Source organism: Nothoprocta perdicaria, unplaced genomic scaffold (genome assembly GCF_003342845.1).
Source record: "Nothoprocta perdicaria isolate Ctin4 unplaced genomic scaffold, notPer1 scaffold_92, whole genome shotgun sequence".
Lineage (NCBI taxonomy): Eukaryota > Metazoa > Chordata > Aves > Tinamiformes > Tinamidae > Nothoprocta > Nothoprocta perdicaria.
Window position 1 is genome coordinate 1,150,648 of NW_020456221.1, and position 20,166 is coordinate 1,170,813.

The 20,166-nt window shown below is 41.7% G+C and overlaps 1 protein-coding gene across 2 annotated transcripts in view; it reads left to right on the forward strand.

Moving 5' to 3' along the window:
* The window catches only part of SEMA6A (semaphorin 6A), a 115,082-nt gene extending 95,775 nt beyond the window's left edge, over positions 1–19,307 (forward strand). For both annotated transcript variants that reach the window (XM_026052857.1, XM_026052858.1), the window contains one exon: positions 17,753–19,307. In XM_026052857.1, coding sequence (XP_025908642.1) covers positions 17,753–18,942 — 1,190 coding nt within the window. In that variant the 3' untranslated portion in view covers positions 18,943–19,307. The remainder of the gene's footprint in view (positions 1–17,752) is intronic.
* Positions 19,308–20,166: the final 859 nt, after the last annotated feature.

Sequence of the window (20,166 nt, forward strand, 5' to 3'; positions counted from 1 at the left end):
CCAGCATTTTCATTTTGGCCACTAAGGAATCAGCACTTTGTTACTGCAGAATGAAAAATCAGCTCTGATTGGGCAAACTGCACCCTCCTTTTCCTCTTCTTCTCCATCTCCACTGTCTCCCATGCCCCCCCAAAAAAAAGAAAAAAGAAAAGCAGCCAAAAAAAAAAAAAAAAAAAAAAAACCATGTTCCAGAGTATGTTTATGTTTTGTTTCCTTTCTTGCTGTGTTCTCAGTGTTGATTTGGTTGCGTGTTTCTCACCTCTGTCCGAGCGGCTCTCCTCACCCTGCCACATCTAACCCTCCTTCTGCTGCCATTGTACTTAGTGTCCCTCCCGGGGTGGAGGCTTCCGCGCGCGGGACGTTCCAAGGCTTTACCCTGCACACCCACACAGCCCCCTGCCCCTCTCCGTAGCGTAGTCCTACTAACGAAGCGGCACCCAGAGAGGCCTCTGTGAAGAAAACGGGGAGATTTTCTTCAAGAGCAGCCGGCCTTACCCCCAGCCCCACTGCTGGCCCTTCTGGACCCTGCTGGCCCTTCTCTACTGTCTCCTCTCCGTCCTGCCTCTCTTTAGAAATGCCTCATGCTTTTCAAGTCCTGGATTCATTAGCACAAACAGAGCCAACTGTTCGGTTTTCTCACTCACTCCCGAGATGTCTGGAGCCTACCCTTTAATCATGGTGTTGATAAATTGGCTGCAAATGTGGCTTACAATGTCTCGGTTCTGCTACAGTTTCTATTCCACAGTATTCAGATGGAGATGGTTTAGCTGGGCATTGAAAGGTGAAAGTGTAGGGCTATTCTCAGCAGGCTTAATACTTGTCTTCTTACTTGTCCCAGCACTCACATAAGTAAAGATTACAATGTGGCCTCTCATTTCTTTACAAGTCTTTTGCCAGTATTCACACAACGAAGGTAGAGAGCTGATTGGAAACAGGATGCCATGCACGCAGTTTACACAGTTTACTGTTGCTGGTGTTTTTGGATGTCAAGAATGCTGCTATAGCTACTATGTGTGGTAGATCCCTCTTTTACCCTTCTATTAACAACAGCAGCCCTTTCTCTGATAAAGAATTCACAGACATCATCAGCAAGAGTCAGCTTATGTGTTTGGAGATGACTGGTATTGGGGAGCCACGGGCTGTTCATTTCAAAATGTGACTCCAGAAGATGTTTCTTATTGTACACAGGTGGCAGTGTTATTAATTTTTACTGTGATTATCACTCCTTGAAAGGTTTGCCAAGTGCTGACACTGCTTGTCTCTGGAGAATTTGCAAATGTTAGGGCAGATTCAGTTCCAGTGAGACTGAATTATGTGAAATTTCAGGTACCGTTATGATAAAGAGTGTAAAATGCTGATTTAACAAGATATTTTACAAATAGAGATGAAATGAGAGAAAAAAATCCATGGTAAAGCAAAGCTGCAGACGCTTTTTGCATAAATTAAACAACTGGTGTTCATCACGAGTGCAATGAGTTCTGCACATTTGCAGAATATATTTTTACAGAAAATGCTGTTATATGCTAAACATACACCTAAAAAGACCTAAAAGATTCCAAACATGTTTTGTTAGAGGAAGCAGGGAAAAGGCATTTGAAGTGGCTCAAAATTTATTAAGACTATCTCTTGAGTAAGTGTTTGCAGTTCTGAAGGGAAGGGTTGAATTTTCAAGGTGAGCCAAATATTTTGTATTTGATGCCTATCATAGTTCTGGCAATCTCTGAAGTAATTGACTGATCCTAAAAAAAATGTGTTAGGCTAATCAAAGAAGGAGCTGCACTTAGTCAGTTCTGCATTGATGAGGCCAAGGAAAAGCTGTAAACTCAAAGCATATGTGCATGGAGGAAGTTACACAAATGCACATGCTGTTGTTGCTGCTCTCTTCTGTCTCAAAGCGTTGTCCACACAAACAAAACTGAACTTCTCAGTTCACTGGCCCTTCGAGAAGGCAATGAAACAATGAAGACAGAACAGTTCTTATCCTTCACTTTCCATGGTTTTAAGTATTCTGCCAACAACATAACTAAAAGTTGTGTAAGATAGGAAATGTAGAATTAGTCCTTACAATCTATGATTCTGTAGCATTTTTCTGAGATTGGAAATGACAGATCAGATTACTCAGAGCTGTAATGCTCCACAGAAGGATTTCACATACATGATTTAAAGTGGTGCAAGATTTAGTCCATTTAAACTTTTATAGAACCACATCTAGATTAAAACCTAACTATTTTTCCTGTTAGGATTTAAAGAGGTTTCAGTTGGATAAGTCTGTGCTAAACCAAGTCCTGTAGATTTTTTTTTCTCAAAATGTGGTTGGGTGAATTAGCATTAGATTATTATAAACATCCCTATTTATAGAGTGGATCTTATTTATGTTCATCATGTACAGAATCTCCTTAGGTGTAAAATATTCTGTTAAATATTTTATGTTAAAAACAACTGCATATTTAGTAGAATTTATAGTAGATATCTGCAAGGCAAGATCAGGCTCATAACTAGCAAAGGTGAGCTCACTGTGTTGGAATTATAGGTGTCCTGTGACATATAGACGAGGGCTGCACAGTCAGGAGAGGGAACATGACAGACTTTTCAGAGAAATGTATCCTGATCCCTCCTCTGTTCTGTCTGTCCTACATGTACAAGCTGTCTGTTCCTAGAGCTGGAGACAGCTCATCATCTCGGATTGCATACGCAAGCTTAAGCACAGGCAATAGAAAACTAGGTGCTAATTAATAAAATGGAAATTGTATATGAAACTGATGAAAGGTGATGACTGCTGGAAGGATGTTTCTGACAACAGACTTTCTTCAAACCTGTTTTCACTATGTTTTTGTAAGTTTTCATGAGAAAGAGAATGAAGAGACAAAGAAGAGGCTAATCTAGGCATGCAGAAAAGAGAGCAGAAACCAAATCCATAGCCAGGGTCGTATCCTTAAACCAGTTCTAATAAAAAGGGGAATGTATTAGAACACAAGACAGTGGTTTAGTGTGCTTTCTCTGTGCTCATTTTCAATTCAAGCCTTAAATAGAAAGGCTCTAGCCCATTTACTCATAGATTTTCCATAAGATCCTTTGAAATTGTAAGGAGGGGAGCACATTCCACAGTGAGAGATGGGCAAGGATCAGGAAAAAAAGAAAGATAATGAAGGGGATTTATTACAAAATACACTAGCTGCCTGTCCTACTCACATAAACAAATGCCTACACTTCATCACTAGAGCTTATTTAAAATTTTTAGAAATGAAAATGTTTCTGCACTCCAGTTGCAGTGAGTTGTAAGAAGCAATGGATTTCGGGCACAACTAGCAGAAGCAGCACCAGGAACAGCAAGACTTGAACCAAAAGGAAAGAGACCTAGCATTTATTTTCTGCCCCTAAAAAGAGAGCAGGACGATGCAACTCCTAGTTACAAAAATTCACAGTTCATTCTGAGTTCATGATGCGTGAGTTCTAGTTATGAAAATTATTGATAGAGTCTTTTTTCTCTGAATATGTCTCCAAACTACTGGATCGTGCACGTATAAAAAGGGTAGATTTTAAAATAGAGCTCATGATATGTCAGACGTGGCTGCAGGAAACATCAGATATCCTTGACCTGTAATTGCCCACCTGCTTTAGATTTAAAGTCTGGCCATCCATTTACAGAGTGCACCAAGCGACAGCGTCCTGCCCCCCTGGAACAGGGAGAAACTGTCATTGCCCCAGGACCTTGATCTACTTTTCTCAATAAAAGAGGCCACATCTAATTTGTCAAGGCAGCTGCACGGGGTTCGGGGCATTAGCGCTATTGTCTGCCGGCCGTGATCCCAGCCGCATTCATCCGCAGTCACCCGGCGAGGGCGGCCCGCGGAGGAGCACGGAGCGCTCCGCCGTGACCCCTGTCCTGCCGGAATATTCATCGGGAGCTGGGAATGCGCTGTAGGGTGTGCTGGCCCCACAGGGACACCTCTATGTCAGGAAACAGCGGAGAATAATGGGTGGGCAGGATGTTAAGTGACGCCAAGTTCCATTTTTATGGCATTTATATTGAGTATAGAGTCTTTGTGCAGAACAAAGATGCTGAATTGGCAGAAAAGGAACTTGGCCTTTTAAATAAAAGATGACTGAAACAGCTATGAAACTTGAGGGATTTAATAGCAGAAAACCATAAAATTGAAGGAGTCTTAAAGCACCTTTTGGTATTAATTTAATACCAGTGTATAATTAAAATGTCAATACACTGTAAAATTGAAGATATTTGAACAATTCATTTTTCTTATTTAGGATGTGCCTAGATTCAATAATTTGATTAATCAATGGAGAAAATGTCCTGTAGTAAGCTTATGACAATGTAAGTCCTGTTGCAAAGTACTTTTAGTATGATCTGTGGACTATTTATTAATTGTTTGCTTCTCTACAAAATAACACATTCTTTTATAGAGATAAGCCTTGAGTGACCAGTATCAGTAGCCCATTCTCTGATTTGGGTTCTGACTCTTACTTTTTGTACTTTATTCTTTTTAGGACTGTAAAATAGGCAGACTTAGTTTTTTCATGTCAGCATGAACTGGATCTTATTGATTACCAGCATACAGTTAATGAAAAATTTGAAAGGGCATAATTTAGATTCTACCACCTTAATTTAATTTATTATTAAAAACAGATTAAAAATGTCCTTCCATTTGGAAAGTAGTCTTTCCTATGAGAATCCTTAGTTTAGCAAGGTGATTAGGTATGTGTTATTTTGAGCTTTGCAGTAGTCATTTAATGAGAAACTGTAGTCTGTAGCAGTCTATATACTGCTGTGACTTTTGCTGGCTTTTAATCACATCAACTGATTTTTTTCTGTGAGAATGTCAGAGAAAGAGGTAGAGAAAAAAATTACTATCATTTTACCAAAAAAACAAAAGTCCTCCATGCATTTTAGGAAGAATTTTTGGAGCAGGCAATTGCAAATTTACCATTGTATCGAGCATCCTCTGATATTCTTGTGAGGGGAAAACATGCCGAATTTGGCCAAGTTAAAAGCTTTTGAAAAATGTCAGTCTGTCCATGCCCAAAGAGACTTGTCACAGTTTGGCAGGTAAATATCTGAACAGTCCTGTGGGCAGCGTGCACTGGTGCTGTGACCGCTGAGTGCATTAACAGCCCACTCTGACAGCTCTCCTTGCCCTGGCGGGTCAGATAGGTCAGTCTCTGCTGAACCAAGTTTTAACAGCTCCACTGACTTAGAAGCTGCTTGGGGAACGTTAAGGTACCATTTCTAGCAAAGCTATACCATTCAGCAAGCATTTGAAACGGCACCATATAGCACATTCATCAGCAACTTTATGTTGGCAAGGAAGAACACCCATAATATTCTGAGGGAGTCCCAACTGATGTCCGATCCAGACCAGCTCCAGCTTCCCGTGTCTTCCAGAAGGGCTGGCTTTGGATATCAAGCTTTAACTCTTCCCATGACAGAAAGGATTAAGATTTTCTCAAAAATAAAATTTCAGATGAAGGTTCAACTTGATACCGCTGACAGAGCTAGGCATGAACTAGGCATAAACTAGGCAGCTCCCTCATATGCCCAAGAAAGCTTTCTTTTTTAATTGAAAAATAACACCAGCTGCATAGCGCCAGTAACATGCCATCTTTGTAAAGCTCCATCCCATCTTACCCACAATTGTGATGAAGAAAATAAAAGAACAGCTGTTCAGAAAAAGGGGGGAGGAAATAAGCACATTTTTTAATGTGCCCTACAAAGATACTGTTACTCACTATCATTTCTCATAGGAAGAAGCAGAGGGATTTTCTGCAGAGCCTGAAGTCCCACCAATACTAAATGCAAACAGTACCGTCTTAGACGGTGAATTTAAGAGTGCAGAGAAATTCCTCCCAAATGGCAGCACACCCAAACTGTCAATAACATAACTCCAGGAATTTTCTGAGATGCACATATTTTACAAATATTTCCTTATTCTTAAAATCAGAAAACTTGCTCCTAACTGGGAGCAAGCATCGTTGCAATCTTGAAAAAAAAAATGTCCCAAGACATTTGGGACAATTCCCAAGAACAGAGTCATTCGTGTCAGTTAATATAACACACGTTGTAGACAATTATGGAAAACAAAAGGAGCAAGCTTCCTGCCACCCTCTGTGTAGGCATACAGGCTCATCAATCTGACTAGCTGAGCTGGGCAGGTGAAACAGAAGTTAAAACGCTGGGTAAAGACTGAGCGCTACGGACTACATTAAAGCAGCTAACAACAAAAGTGGTCATGTCGACTGATGCCCAATAGGCAGTTGGTGGTTTCTCTGAGCCTGTGGTTAGCACTGGAGAAATTTAATTTCTGCCATTGATGTACATAGCACTGCTTCCATCAAACAGTGCAACCATTCGGGGTGTGTATTCGCTGCTGAATGTCTGCCCCTCGGACACCGTCCCAGAAGGGCGCAGAGCGAGGGTGCCCTCCTTCCCCTCCTCCGTGTCCGCGCCCCGCTGCACTCCCTGCATTCACCACCGCCTGCCCAGAGGATTAGGCAAGCACGGATCATAATAAAGAGCATGAAGAACATTGCTCTTTTTTTTCCCTTTTCAGATAACATCCTGCTTTATCTCTAAAAAACACTAGTCTCTATTCAGTGCTTTGAAGAGGTCTTACAGTCCTATCACACTTTATGTGCTTTTTGTCTAAATATGGCCAAGCTAGAGGCGATGCCCTTAGGCGCTCATCCAGTAAGGCTAATTAATTTTCCATACCCAAGGGACCTAGGGGGATTTGTATACCTCAGTGTCAAGTTCTCACACATTGAACTGAATAATGCCAGATCAGCAAGTACTTTCAATTACCCAGCATCAAGACCTGCAAAGACAATAGTTTATCACTACTTACTCTTGGCAAGACAACTCAATATCACTAGATGTGCTTCCCCAATGGCTCTAATGTGCTTCCCCAATAGCTTTGGGCCTACCTGCACTGTATTTAGAAAGGAGGAAAAAGAATGTATCACCAAGAGAAAAGGGATTGTGTTACAATTTGTTAAGGCCTCGATGCCAGGAAACAAAGAGAGGCAAATTTCTCTTATGTAAAAATTTATGTTTCTGTAGATCAGTAAATGTATCTTGAGACAGTCTACAGATATAAAAAGCATGAGTTAGATTCCTTGTTACAGCACTTGCCCTCATGTTGATTTCCTGATTACACTGTCCGCTTGGTTCAACTGCAGCAGGGGAAAAATGTTGGCTTAATGGAAATCAAGAGCAGAAAACGAGCCAACACCACGATAAATCCAGAAAGGGGAAGATTGGAACCATAACCGAGCGGGGCTGGGGGCAGTTGCTTCCCAGAAGCTCTGCAGAGTGTCTGCGTTAGCAGGGGAAGCCGCGCGGGCTGCCGCGGGGCGCAGAGGGTGAGTCAGGGCTGCACACGCTGCTGCGGCTGCGCGACTCTCCTGCAGCCGGAGCGGCTGTCTGCCTTTCGCTGCAGGTGCCCTGGGACAAAGTTTTGCTTCATCCAGAGGATCAGGTGGGCCCGTGTAAAAGTGCTTCGGCACCTTAAAAAAGGTGTGCAAACAAGAAGCGTCAAAAAAGTATAAATATGCAAGCGCTGCATACAAGAGGGAGAAAGTAGGTAAAAAAAAAAAAAACCTAAAAATTTTACAGATGAAAGAGAAAATGCGTGAAAGAAACCACGAGTGGAGATAGACAGAAAATTATGTGAGAGAGAGAGATGATGGAAGTACCAGGACAAGAAGTCTCCCTGGGAAATACTAGATACAGAAAAAAAGACTAGCTGTAGAATTGTTCTTGCTGCCTGTTCTAGCCATTGCTTCAGACTTGTAGCAATTCCTTGGTCATTGAATATATTCAAAGGCAGGTAAAACGTTTTTGTCCACAAGATGGACAAAAATAACAAGACTAAAAATCAGATATGGATAAGCTTTTTTATACCTAGAGTCCCAGCATTCGCAAATATTTCTACAACAAAAAGTCCTGTCTTTTGCTGAACCCTGGAAACATGTCTTAATTTTTAAATACAGGTCTTTTGATTAAAACTGTAGCATTCTGAAATAAGGAATTAATTTACCGAGTTCATTTTTTTATCACATCATATACAGTGCTGGGACCTGAATAACCAAACTGATGTTATTGCTCCCTCTTTATAAGAGCAGAACTAACTTGCAGTCCCATGATGCTCCTAACGTGCACCAGCAGCCCAACTGTGGGCAGGAGGACCATCTCAAAGCAAGAAGGTCCACGCATATGTGTAAACCTTCCTGGCTCGGTCATGTAGTTGTTTGACAGCTTAATAATTCTTCGCAAAGACCTCAGAGAATAGAGTGTATAGGGCACAGTCTTATTATTTAAATGTCCTGGATATTTAAAAGATGACTTTTTTGTTATTTCAGCTATGACATGTGTAACTACACAAGTATCTTAAAACGAGCTTTTCCATTTTTGTATCTTTAAAGATCGGAGCTGATTAAGCAATTCACGTTTTTCAGCTGTATACATAATGTTTGAAAATTAACCCCACTTCTTCCATAAGGCTGCTTTGAGCAGCCTTAGCTCTGCTAAGCAGGGCTGCTTGTGTTGACATTCCGCAAACTTGACTTCTCCCTCTTGTGCAGAGGCCATAGTTCAAAACAGGCTGTAAGAAAGGAGAAGGAAAGCCACAGAATTTCTCAGCGACAGCTTCACTTTCCTTGACACTCCACATAAAAACTGCTTCCAGAGAGGCACTGAGCTGCCCAGAATACATAATACCCACACCAGGAAAAAAAAATGCACCATTTGTTCTGTGCCATCAGAGGAGCTCCATGCAGGGAAATGGGAACTATGGACATGAGAGATTCACATTGCAGGCTACAACAGCTTCTCTGGAGCCCTGAAATCATGCATATTCAACAAAACATATGTAAATCTGGTTTAATCCAGCTGTGAAAGATCCCCTGAAGTAAGCTAATAAAGAGCAGCTGGATACGTTTAAGCTCATCCCAGGCATAGTAGAAAGGTCCTAAAATGTGCACTGCAAGATTCTTTTACGTCACCAGAGGAAATGCAGCAGACTTTAAAGGAAACTTGTGTTTTAAGATGCAAAGCAGCATAAAGTTTGCCTCTGCTGAGACAAGCTACAAAAGAATTAATTTTCCTTGACATTTGGATTTTATACATCTTGTTTTAACTACAGCAAATGCTTGTGTTTTACTTTTTGTAAGGGACCTGCTGTGTCTGCCTGTTGCCCATCACACACACAGACATCTAAAATTATCATTGCTCACTGGGAATGAGTGGGAGGTGAAAGAAAGTATTGAAATCAGGGAAGTTCAAAATCCAAATGGGCAGTCACTGAATGCCGCCAACCAGTGGGAGAAAGGTGGTCAGGCGCTTTGTATGGCAGACAAGGCAAGCTATGAGCCTAGCTTTGTAAGCCATACAAGCTATGAGTCTAGCTACTGTGACAAATGAAACTGGGCTGGCTGCAGGGCTATAATCTCTCTCATTGTTTTACAGTAAATCTAGGAAGGTGTGTATCTCAAACCTCTCACATCTCTAAATTTACTGAATTGGTTTATTTACAAAAATCCTGCTTACAGGTATCAAGCAATATGTAAAAGCTCTACGAGTTTACCTGCAGTCTTTTTCAGGTCCAGTTCCCCTTCATATTAAGACAGGATATGGGTTGTCTGAGCATAGATTGCTGGTTCTGGGCTCTTAATTTCTGTAATACTCCATTTCAGGAGAGAGCTGCTCCATTCTAGTCTCTCAAGATTCATAGGTGTGACCACAGTATAGGTTTGTATGGCCACCATGACATGCAGAAAAATCAGATTGAACTGCACTAAGAACAAGACACCAAAATCCCTTTTGAATAATTCCTTAATTAATAAGTTAATATTCAAAATCCTCTTTGAATCAATTTGAGGTTTGCATATTATCTCATATGAATATAGTGATGTCAGTTCTTTAACCTGTCTTTATAAAAAATACAAAAATATAATGCTGTGCATTGTGAGCAAAGCCATGTGTCAATACGCTCGTTGATTAAGTTGCAAAGCTCTTTGTCAATGGAGAGTCATGTTTACAGTTATTTATCCAGAATGGGGAAAGGTTTTGTAATTCAGACCAGTTCAGAGGAAAATAATGACAACTCAAGAACCAAAAGATGAACTCTTCTTTAAGTGATTGCTTCTGGAATCAGTCTGATGAAGGGCCAGAAAACCTTGACAGTGGACTTTATGCCTGATCTGATTGCTTACATCTTTCTTCAGGTTTTGTTACACGTTACTTCAGACATGTTTAGTATTAATTTCTCTTTTCATATTTTTGAAATATCCTTTCTTCTCATGCCTCTAATGATCCATGGGCGTTTTGTAACTTAATATACTTTTCTGTACTAATTTCATTCTTCTCTTCAAGCACATGTACCCTCTTTTTCTGTTGCTGGGTATCTAACTCAGACTATTGGCTTGGGCAAGGCCCTCAAGATTCATCTGGAGGTATTTTCTTGGACAAGATCACTCTCCCTCTCCACTCAGTCACTTAAAACTTACATTTACAAACATTTACAGATCAACAGTACAGCTGTTACAGGGACTGAGAAGTAATTTCCAGTAGTTTTAACACTGAGTTTTTGAGATGATATTTTTCCTAACATCCACAAAAATGGTTACCAGGTAGAATTGCACTGAGCCAGCAGAACAAGTCCCAGCTAAGCAGGAGGAAGGTGAAGGAGATGGTTGCTTACCCATTTCAGCAAAATAGAAGTTCCAGTGAAGTCAGTCTTGGGCGTTATAACGCACTTGTTTGCATGAAGACCTTGAAATTATTAGCTGGAGAAAAGCAATGAGATAACGTCCCAGAAATACTTGGGAGACCCTGCTTACTCTTGGATTTGCTGTCTCTTTAAATCTGTGTGTCTAGTAGTCATTTTTTTTCAATTATTATTTGAAAAGGAAGAAGAAAGCTTGTTAATAGCTGCAGGGATTTTCCAGTTTGAAATAGTCTCTTATCAGCATAAGACTGCCTGTAAACACAGTTCTAACACCTGGAGACACATGTTGAAAACATATTCAATGGTATTTTAAAAGGATATTCTGGAGCCTATATAAAGCTCTATTTGTAATGACTTTATGCCAGCATTCTCCCAAGTCTAAGCAAAGTGAGAGGGGTACAAAGTACATTAGGCAGAAAGTTTTACTCTGAAAGCAGAAATGAAATGCAAAGTTTTCTCCTTAAACAACAATAAAAAAACTATCAGACCCTTCTGACTCATTGTGTGGAATGCCCCAAGTGATTTTGTAGGTGTTGGTGATAGGAGTGAGCTGATTCCCATTTAGTTAGGAGAGTGAAGTTTAAGAGAGCAATAGCACTCACTCCCTCACTGCTGTTTATGTTGGTTCTAGGCATAAATACTGCCATATTCCCTCGTAGTCATTCTTCATTTCCCATCTACTAAGCGTGAATTTTGTTTGTGCCACCATTTTGGATTATTACCTCACCCCCTGTTTGCAGTTGACTTTGGAAAACTACAGCAGGACAGCTCATTGCAGAAGTGACCGCAGGGCAGTCTTGGTGCACATGGCATGTGGTCATTTTAATGTGCAAGATAGACCTCTTGAGGTCTTCTGCCATTTCCAGATCACAGGTGCCTTTGCATCCAAACTATGTCAAACTCTAGTACCCAGTGACAGACACATGTATGAACCTGCAGTAGTGGGACCAGATATTGCCCCATTGCCTGCTCTTGTTATTCTCACCAACTTTCGCCTGCTTGTAAAACAGAGCAGCGTCCAACCTATTGTATTACTAAAACAGCCTCACATTAAGCTATTCAAACCCGGAAAGAAAGTCGTTTGTTTTTGTTCATCAAGCAGTTGTGAGGGTCATAAGCTGGAATTTCAATTTATTTTCACTGTAAAGCATACACCAAAACCTGGATTTAGAAGAATGTAGGCTTTTCTTGAGGTTTTGCCATGACCATCATTGATCACAGATGAGACAAAGAATTTAAGCCTCAACATGGGGGATTTCTTCCTACACTGCATGTGCTAAAAAGGATATAGCTGTTTTGTTGGCTCTCTGGACATGAGGTCCCTTTCTGCAGATGCGTGTTAATTCTTATTCTCCTGAGACAGACACATTCATCCAAAACAGAAATAAGGAAGCTAGTGATCCAAGAGTAAATAAATATCCATATGGAACCTTTCCATTTTATAATGCTGCTCTGACCTTGTTCAAAGTTATGATTTTGGCTCTTTGTTTAGTCATACTTACACCAGCTGGAGCTGATTACATCCTTGCAGAAGTGCAAGTTGTACACCCTGCACCAGCCTCAGCAAAACCCTTCAGCAAAAGCACAGGATAGCAAGGATTCAGATTCAGGTTTTCTTTTGCCTAATGCAGAGAACCTGTGGAGGGCATCTAACTTCTAATCTTTTTTTCCGGTAGACTTTTGATTAGTACTTCTCAGCTGCAAGTGTTCAGCAGGTTTTGGGCCACTGTCATTTGCTTCTCAGAAAATGAGTTAAAGCCTTTCAGAAGTCAAAGTGTATCATCATTAATAGTTCTCCTTATAAAGCAAGTCATTTATCTTGTTCAGTAAGGAAGTTTGGCTGGTTTAGTGTAATTTGTTCTTGGCAATTTTACTTTGTTTTTTTATAATCACTTTATTATCCTTTAGATGCTCATAAAATTGTTTAATCATTTGTTCTAATGTCTAATGTTCTCACTCTAAAAATTAAACTGACAGGTCTGTCACTTATTAAGTCTTCCCTTTGGCCCAGCTCAAAGAGAGATAATATGTCTGTCCTTTTCCAGGACTCTGGATTCTTGTGGTTCATCCAGCATTCTCCCAGATATTCCACAAAGTCTAGAGCATCCTTTGATTAGTTGCTCATGTAGTCTTGGATAAATTCCATTAGACACTTTGAAACATCTGCATGATCTGAATATTCTTGTCATTTCTTTTTTATTCTGATCAGCCCTCCATTGCCTAATTTTATGACATTTCTGATCCCACGTAAGAGTAGAGATTTTTGCTAAAGTGAGGCAGGGAAAAAAGTAAATGTTTCTGTTTCTGTCTCTCATTATTTGCCCTCCTTTATTAAAGTTTGCTCTTCTGACATCCATTATCCTTATTCTGTTATGCTCATTTTATGTATTCTTAGGATATTCTATTCCATTTGTGATTATTTCATCTTAATTACATTTGTACCCTCAAAAGTTATTTCCTATTAGACGAGACTTAGCAGAAGATGCCCAGAATATCTTCTGCAGCATTTTCTTACAATAATACTTTCAGTGCAGAGAAAATCTTGTCATACTGTCTTTAAACAGGTGTATAGATAGATTTCTAACCATTTTGAATAGTTTTGTTAGTTGCTCAAAAGAAGCAGCCTCATCTCCTTCCTCCTTATGATTCTACAGGAGATGAGTGTAAATCTCTACATACCCCCTGTTCTTTTTTCTCTTCTCCCACAGACATTCAACAAGTCGGATTCTCACTTCTTGTAGAACACCTGAAAAAAGTTCAGATACTTTTGACATAAAATTGAACCTCTCCTTGCTTTCTCCCCCATCTATCTTTGGTGAACAAGCTAGATCAATATTCTGGTCTTCTGATTTATCCAGGCACTAACTTGTCAGAACTGAAACATTTTGAGGGTTTGGAAACATTTTTCTTAATGTCTTCTCAACCAAGGTATTGGCCTGTAACTTAATGACAAGTTCTTCTAGAGGAAAGAATGAGTTATACACAGCAGAATAATGTAATTCCATGGTAGGTCTTCTTTCTCATTAGATAAGTAAGAAAATAGGAGTTTGCATGTTTCAGACTGTTGCATCTCATACTGCAGCTATGCAGTCTGAGAAAATGAATGGGAATGTTTGGAGATGCAGAAAAAAAAGGGACATGGGATGGAATTACCATAAGTTGGAACAGGAGGACAGATCAGGTTTTCTATAGGAAACAGAATAGCCATGAAAAGAGGAGGATATCAGGTGACTAACCTGTCCCTATTGGTAGCCAGAGATGGTAGTACCCCATATGTGAGAAGTCCAGCTATGATTTGCAATAGACACTGAGCTGGACTTAACTGGGAGATATCTAAGTGTCAGCATGTTTATGGCATTAGCTACAAACAAGGCCTGATCCTCACAGGTGCAAAATTTTAACCTTATCTGTTCTTGAAGCTTGTTGAGTTTTACTGTGACTGTTACTGACAGGCCCTTCCTAAGTGCAGGGTTCATACAGGTAATTCTGTAAACAAAATCCATCTCCAGACATGGCAATTTATTATCTAAGGTGATACATCGCCACATACTAGAGAAAATAGTGAAGAGGAGGTATGAAAAATTCAAAGTATATGAAATCAAATGTCATGTATTTTCATATTTGGAAAGAACAAATTTCAAAGAGCAAAGTGCTAAATACCATATTCTAAAAGTAAAATTATATCTCTTAACTATTGTATTTTATGGTTTGGTTCCTTACCATTTTATACCAATCAGTTTTCCAATCTATAGTGTGTAAGAAAGATGCCACAAAACACAGAGCAATAAGACTTTTCAATAGCAGATTTTCCTCAAAGCTGAGAGTCTAAATAATTTGTACTTTATTTGACTTTTTAAAAGGTAGGCGCCACATTTTTCCCATGAGTTTTTCAATTTACTTTAGTTCTTTGAATAATGAATGCTAATGAAAGATGCTGGACTAAGCTTAGGCAACTACATTTTTCCTTGAGAACTGCAGAATATATAAAAGCACACACAGTGCAGTATGTAAAGACGCATAAACACTATTTACTTGCTTCCAAACTGACACATTTTGGAGGCATAACTAGGATCACACAGTTGCTTATTCATCCCAGTGTATGAAGGCAATCACTAATTATGTTAACAGTTTGGGATGTTGATTGACAGCAGCTGTGATTGTCAACCTATTTCACATTAGATTGCCCCCCCCAAACTGTGGTTGTGATAGTAGGATGCTGAACATTCCTCATACTTTTTCATTACTTAATTTTATCTGCTTCATAAACATTATTAATGCAGAATCAGATCTTGCCTATCTTACATCATTAGATTTAAGTTAAATTTGTTGGGATTGCTTGCATAAGCAAAGATACTTGAATGTGATCCATGATAAAAATAAATCATCTATCTTATTAGCTTGACATTGGGTCCAGGGAGGATTCCCTGGCCTAGAGCAATGTTATGTATCCTTTAACTCTACTGTGTATTATAGGAAAAAAACATAGACTTCAGGAAGGTTTGTTTGAGGTTCCTCTCAAGAAGAACTAGCTGCAATCAGACAGTCCGAAGGCCCTCATAAATTTCATAAAACACCTGCAGAATGAGCTGCATCACTCCAGCTACCCTTGTGCTGAATACACACAATCGCTCAGCCTGACTGTGTGGTAATTTTGTAATACAAGTTTTGAGTAGGTCAGTCCCTTGGTAAGGTAAAGCCAGTTGCAGGGGCTCATGTTGTTTTTGCATGCGGTGGTGGTGCTGGTTTGCATTTTCGATGCCATCGCTCACAACTCAGGCTTGGCCTAAGGGTGAAAGCCAAGCAGGGAAGACCACCTCACCCAGCCAGTTGGAAGCACAGGGAGCGGATTGTGAATCCATCCTTATCTACCACTGAGCTCCCAGCGTGTTGGGTGGGCTCCTGAGTGCCTAACACCTCCTCTGCCGTGTTCCCTTCCTGGGAAGAGGGAAACATCCCTCCCCGTGACTGGGCATTTAATTATGCAGCTTCCGCCCCATGTGGGCATTAAGGCAGCATTCCCATACCTTAGGTCATAGGGGTTTGGGTCCCTGTGCAAATCCAGACAGAGGCTTTTTTGGAAACAAGGCTGCAGTATTTCACCTCTGTGCCACAATTGCAAGTTATCACTGCAGGCATGTACATGTCAGCTGCTTCAGGGCCATAGGAGACCAAGCCTCTGCAGTCAAATGCAGTTCCTGCTAATAGTGCTTTAACCGCTAGACCATTCTCATCTATATAAAGCAGCATTGCGGTTTTAAATTATGGGGCTGGATTCTGATGCCTTGCGTTAAGTGCTCAAGGAAAAGAATAGAAAAACCTGACTCTTAAAAAGCTGCTAGGCTATAAAGGATACCCACAGAATCATTTGAAGATTGCTTCTCCTCGTATATTGTTTTCTGAGGTTTATTTTCTTCTCCTTTTTTACTGTTAAGACATTCATATGAATATAGGATCTTAGTTTCTTAAGGGGTCATGTGTTCTTGCTATTTATTCTCCTTGTGAAATCATAATCCTCCATTTGTCTCTGCACAATAATTTCCATGGCAACCAGCTGTGATGTCACAAGCAGGCGATTAGGATTTCAAGAGCGGCTCTGCTTTTAAATTTAAAGTTCCTATGTTTTATGCAAATATCACTTGTCCACCAAAGTGCTCCAGTTAAATAGAGAGGAATACAGAGAGGTAACACCGTATCTAGACAGAATACTTACCCACGATTTTGGTAAGCCAATGGCAACTTTTCAATGCTCTTTCGACACAGTTTGCTGAGGAGTGCTTTGCATTTGGTTCCGGGCCACTAATACCTTGTCTGCCAACGACATAAAAAGACATTATTCCAGAAAGAGCTGATTTATGACATGAAAGATTTGTATCATCCTAAAGTCTCAGGAGGGCATTAGAGGTACATTTTCCATCTTGCTGTCTCTCCTGTAATAAGAACATGGTTTACATTTCCTCCAAGCGTGTGGGGCTTTTAATGCCCTTGCTTTTGCACACTCTCTGGAGAAGGGAGCTGGGGAGATGCTCCTTCAGCTCCTCCTAATCGGGCACTTACTGCTCTCTGTTCAGCATGAAGAACAAATTCAGAAATGAAAAAAAAAGGCAAACTAGGTGCTCAGCACCCATATTTCATTAACACTGCTAGATTAGTGCATAACTACGTCAGTAAAGCAACTCTCTTCAGGAGTTCAGGGTGTTGATAAATGCTGTGTTAGAGATTTCAGATTGCAGAGAAGATGCCTTTTCTGACAGTAAGTGATAGGGGAGGCATGTAAGACTTGACAGTAATCCCTGAGCTCAGGGCCACAAAGTGGTCAGATCTTTCAGCTGAAAAAGCATAACCTTCACCATGGAGGTCAACTTGTTCACCTGCCCAGAACAGGAGGGACCTTTTAAAATTAACCTCGCGAGGACAGCTGAAATCCAGAAGGCTCAGTATGTTTCAGCACTGGTCCTCTTATCTTTAGTAGCTATTTAAGCTTCCTCCTGAAGCGCAGGCATGTGACACTGACTTCTAAAACACATGACAATTTTAACAGCCTGACTAGGAGAGAAAGAAGCCTGAAACAACGTGGGATGTGCTCCTCTGGTATTTGTAGAGCTTCTGTCTCCTTGATCTAAAGCATTTTCCATGTGGATAATTTATAGTAGTAATAACTAGATGATGAGCAGTATATCTGAATATATCCCCCTTCTGAAGTTAGCGGGAATTAGCCCAGGCCTAGGGGTCCAAGGTGACTGCAGCCCCCGCAAGGACATTCTCTCTGCCCTCCTCAGTGTTGTTGTGTCCAACCCCCGATGTGAATGCTGCAGTGAGAGCCTAGTGCTGTGCAAGTAAGACCTGACTGGCGGGTACAGTACGTCTCTAAATTTGGACAAGCTTTTAAGCTTATAAAAAAATTACCGTGCAAAACAAATAAGCCTCCCAGGTGGTGCCTTTGAGTGGAGCAGCTGATGCCAAGTACCATTTCCCCGTCCTTGGTTTGTTTAACCACTGTGTGCTGTTTATTGCAGGAGTGATTCGCGAGAGTTATCTGAAGGGCCATGATCAGCTGGTGCCGGTCACCCTGTTGGCCATTGCCGTTATCCTTGCTTTTGTCATGGGTGCCATCTTTTCGGGAATCATAGTGTACTGCATCTGCGACCACCGCCGCAGAGACGTGGCTGTCGTGCAGAGGAAGGACAAGGAGCTGACCCACTCCCGCCGCGGCTCCATGAGCAGTGTTACCAAGCTCAGCGGCCTCTTTGGGGACGCTCAGTCCAAGGAGCCGAAGCCCGAAGCCATCCTCACGCCCCTGATGCACAACGGCAAGCTGGCTACCCCGGGCAGCACTGCCAAAATGTTGATCAAAGCCGACCAGCACCATCTGGACTTGGCCGCCCTGCCAACCCCCGAGTCTACTCCAACCCTGCAGCAGAAGAGGAAGCCGAGCCGTGGCAGCAGGGAGTGGGAAAGAAACCAGAACCTCATCAATGCCTGCACAAAAGATATCCCCCCAATGGCCTCGCCAGTGATCCCCACCGACCTGCCTCTCAGGGCTTCTCCCAGCCACATTCCCAGCGTGGTGGTCCTGCCCATCTCCCAGCAAGGCTACCAGCACGAGTACGTCGACCAGCCGAAAATGAGTGATGTGGCCCAGATGGCTGTGGAGGACCAGAACGCCACCCTTGAGTACAAAACCATCAAGGACCATCTCAGCAGCAAAAGCCCCAACCACGGGGTGAACCTGGTGGAAAACCTGGACAGCATGCCGCCAAAAGTACCGCAGCGGGAGGCGTCCCTGGGGCCCCCAAGCACCTCGCTGTCACAGAGCGGGCTCAGCAAGCGTCTGGAAATGCATTCCTCTGCTTACAGCGTGGACTACAAGAGAAACTACCCTACAAACTCGCTCACCAGAAGCCACCAGACATCGACCCTCAAGCGCAACAACACCAACTCCTCCAACTCGTCCCACCTCTCCCGAAACCAGAGCTTCGGCAGGGGCGACAACCCGCCGCCCGCCCCGCAGCGAGTGGACTCCATACAGGTCCACGCTGCCCAGGCACAGGCTGTGACTGTATCCCGACAGCCTAGCCTCACCGCGTACAACTCGCTCACGAGGCCGGGGCTCAAGCGTACGCCCTCGCTAAAGCCAGACGTTCCTCCCAAGCCTTCCTTCGCCCCGCTCTCCACATCCATGAAGCCCAATGACACATGCACATAATCTCAGTGAGGTTGGGGGTCGGTGGGGAGGGGGGGGAACAGCAATCAAGCAGAGTTTGCCCTGGAAAGCCAGTGTTCTGGAACTGCGTCGCTCGCTCCTCTGAGAAGATGGTGGTTGATAAGCAGAGGATGTGTTGATTCTGCTCTCTGGGAAAAGTGGAATATTTTTTTAAACCCGAGCCATATGGTCCATGGTCAAAGGTTTGCAATTGCAGGACTCTCCCCGCCCCACAACCCTCCAGTTCCTTGCTCAAAAGACTAACTCTCCATCACAATCATTGAGCCAAAAGCACACAGATGAAAAGATGACTGTGACATTTCACCCCACTCCCCCACAACTGCACAGTGCATTCCTAAACTGGGAAAGAGTGCTCTGAAAAGCAAAGCAAACAATTAAAAGAAAAACAAAAACAAGAAAAAAAAGAAAAAAGACAAGAAAAAAAGAACAAAGAACAAAGAAAATTAAAAAAAAAGAATCCATTGATAAAGCTAACTTTGATTTAACAACGGCAGAAGTTTACTATGTGCAGGTACTGTGAAACGCCCATCAGTGTTACAGCCATTCAGTTAAAGCAGTCAAATGCCATGTTGGGCAAACTATGTCATAGATTTTCTGCTTCTCTTCTCTTTTAACAAATAACATGTGACTGTTAACTCAAGTAACTCCTATTATTTATTGTTCAGCTTTTGGTTTTTCCTAAGGAAACGACTTCTGCATATCATCCTATGAGCAGCTCTTCAGAAAAGTACATGAAAGTAATACCTATTTAACGTGAAATCCATTAACTGGAGCAATTAAAACTCTTATTTTTCGAATAGATTCACTGATTACAATGGAGCTGGAATTCTGAACTTTGTGTTTGGACTGCCTGATTAGCTGGAGAAACAAAAAGGGGATATTTTATTTAAGTCTCTCAGTTAATTCGCTGGCTGGGCCTCTGACCTAAGACAGCAGCAAGCAAGTCCCGCAAGTTCTTAACTTCTAACGCAAGAGAAACTCTTACAAGCTGCACGTCCGTGCACCATTGCTATCAACATGGCTTTGTCAGTAGCTAATACTTTCTGTGAAGGCACCAGCTTGTGATGTGCCATCTCATTTCACCTTGCATGTGAGACGGCAAACAAAATCCACAAACGGTGTGAACTAGTTAATATGCCGGCTGTTACCATGCATAAATTATGGTCTTATCACACGGGTTTTTCGTGGGATTATATCTGTGAATAG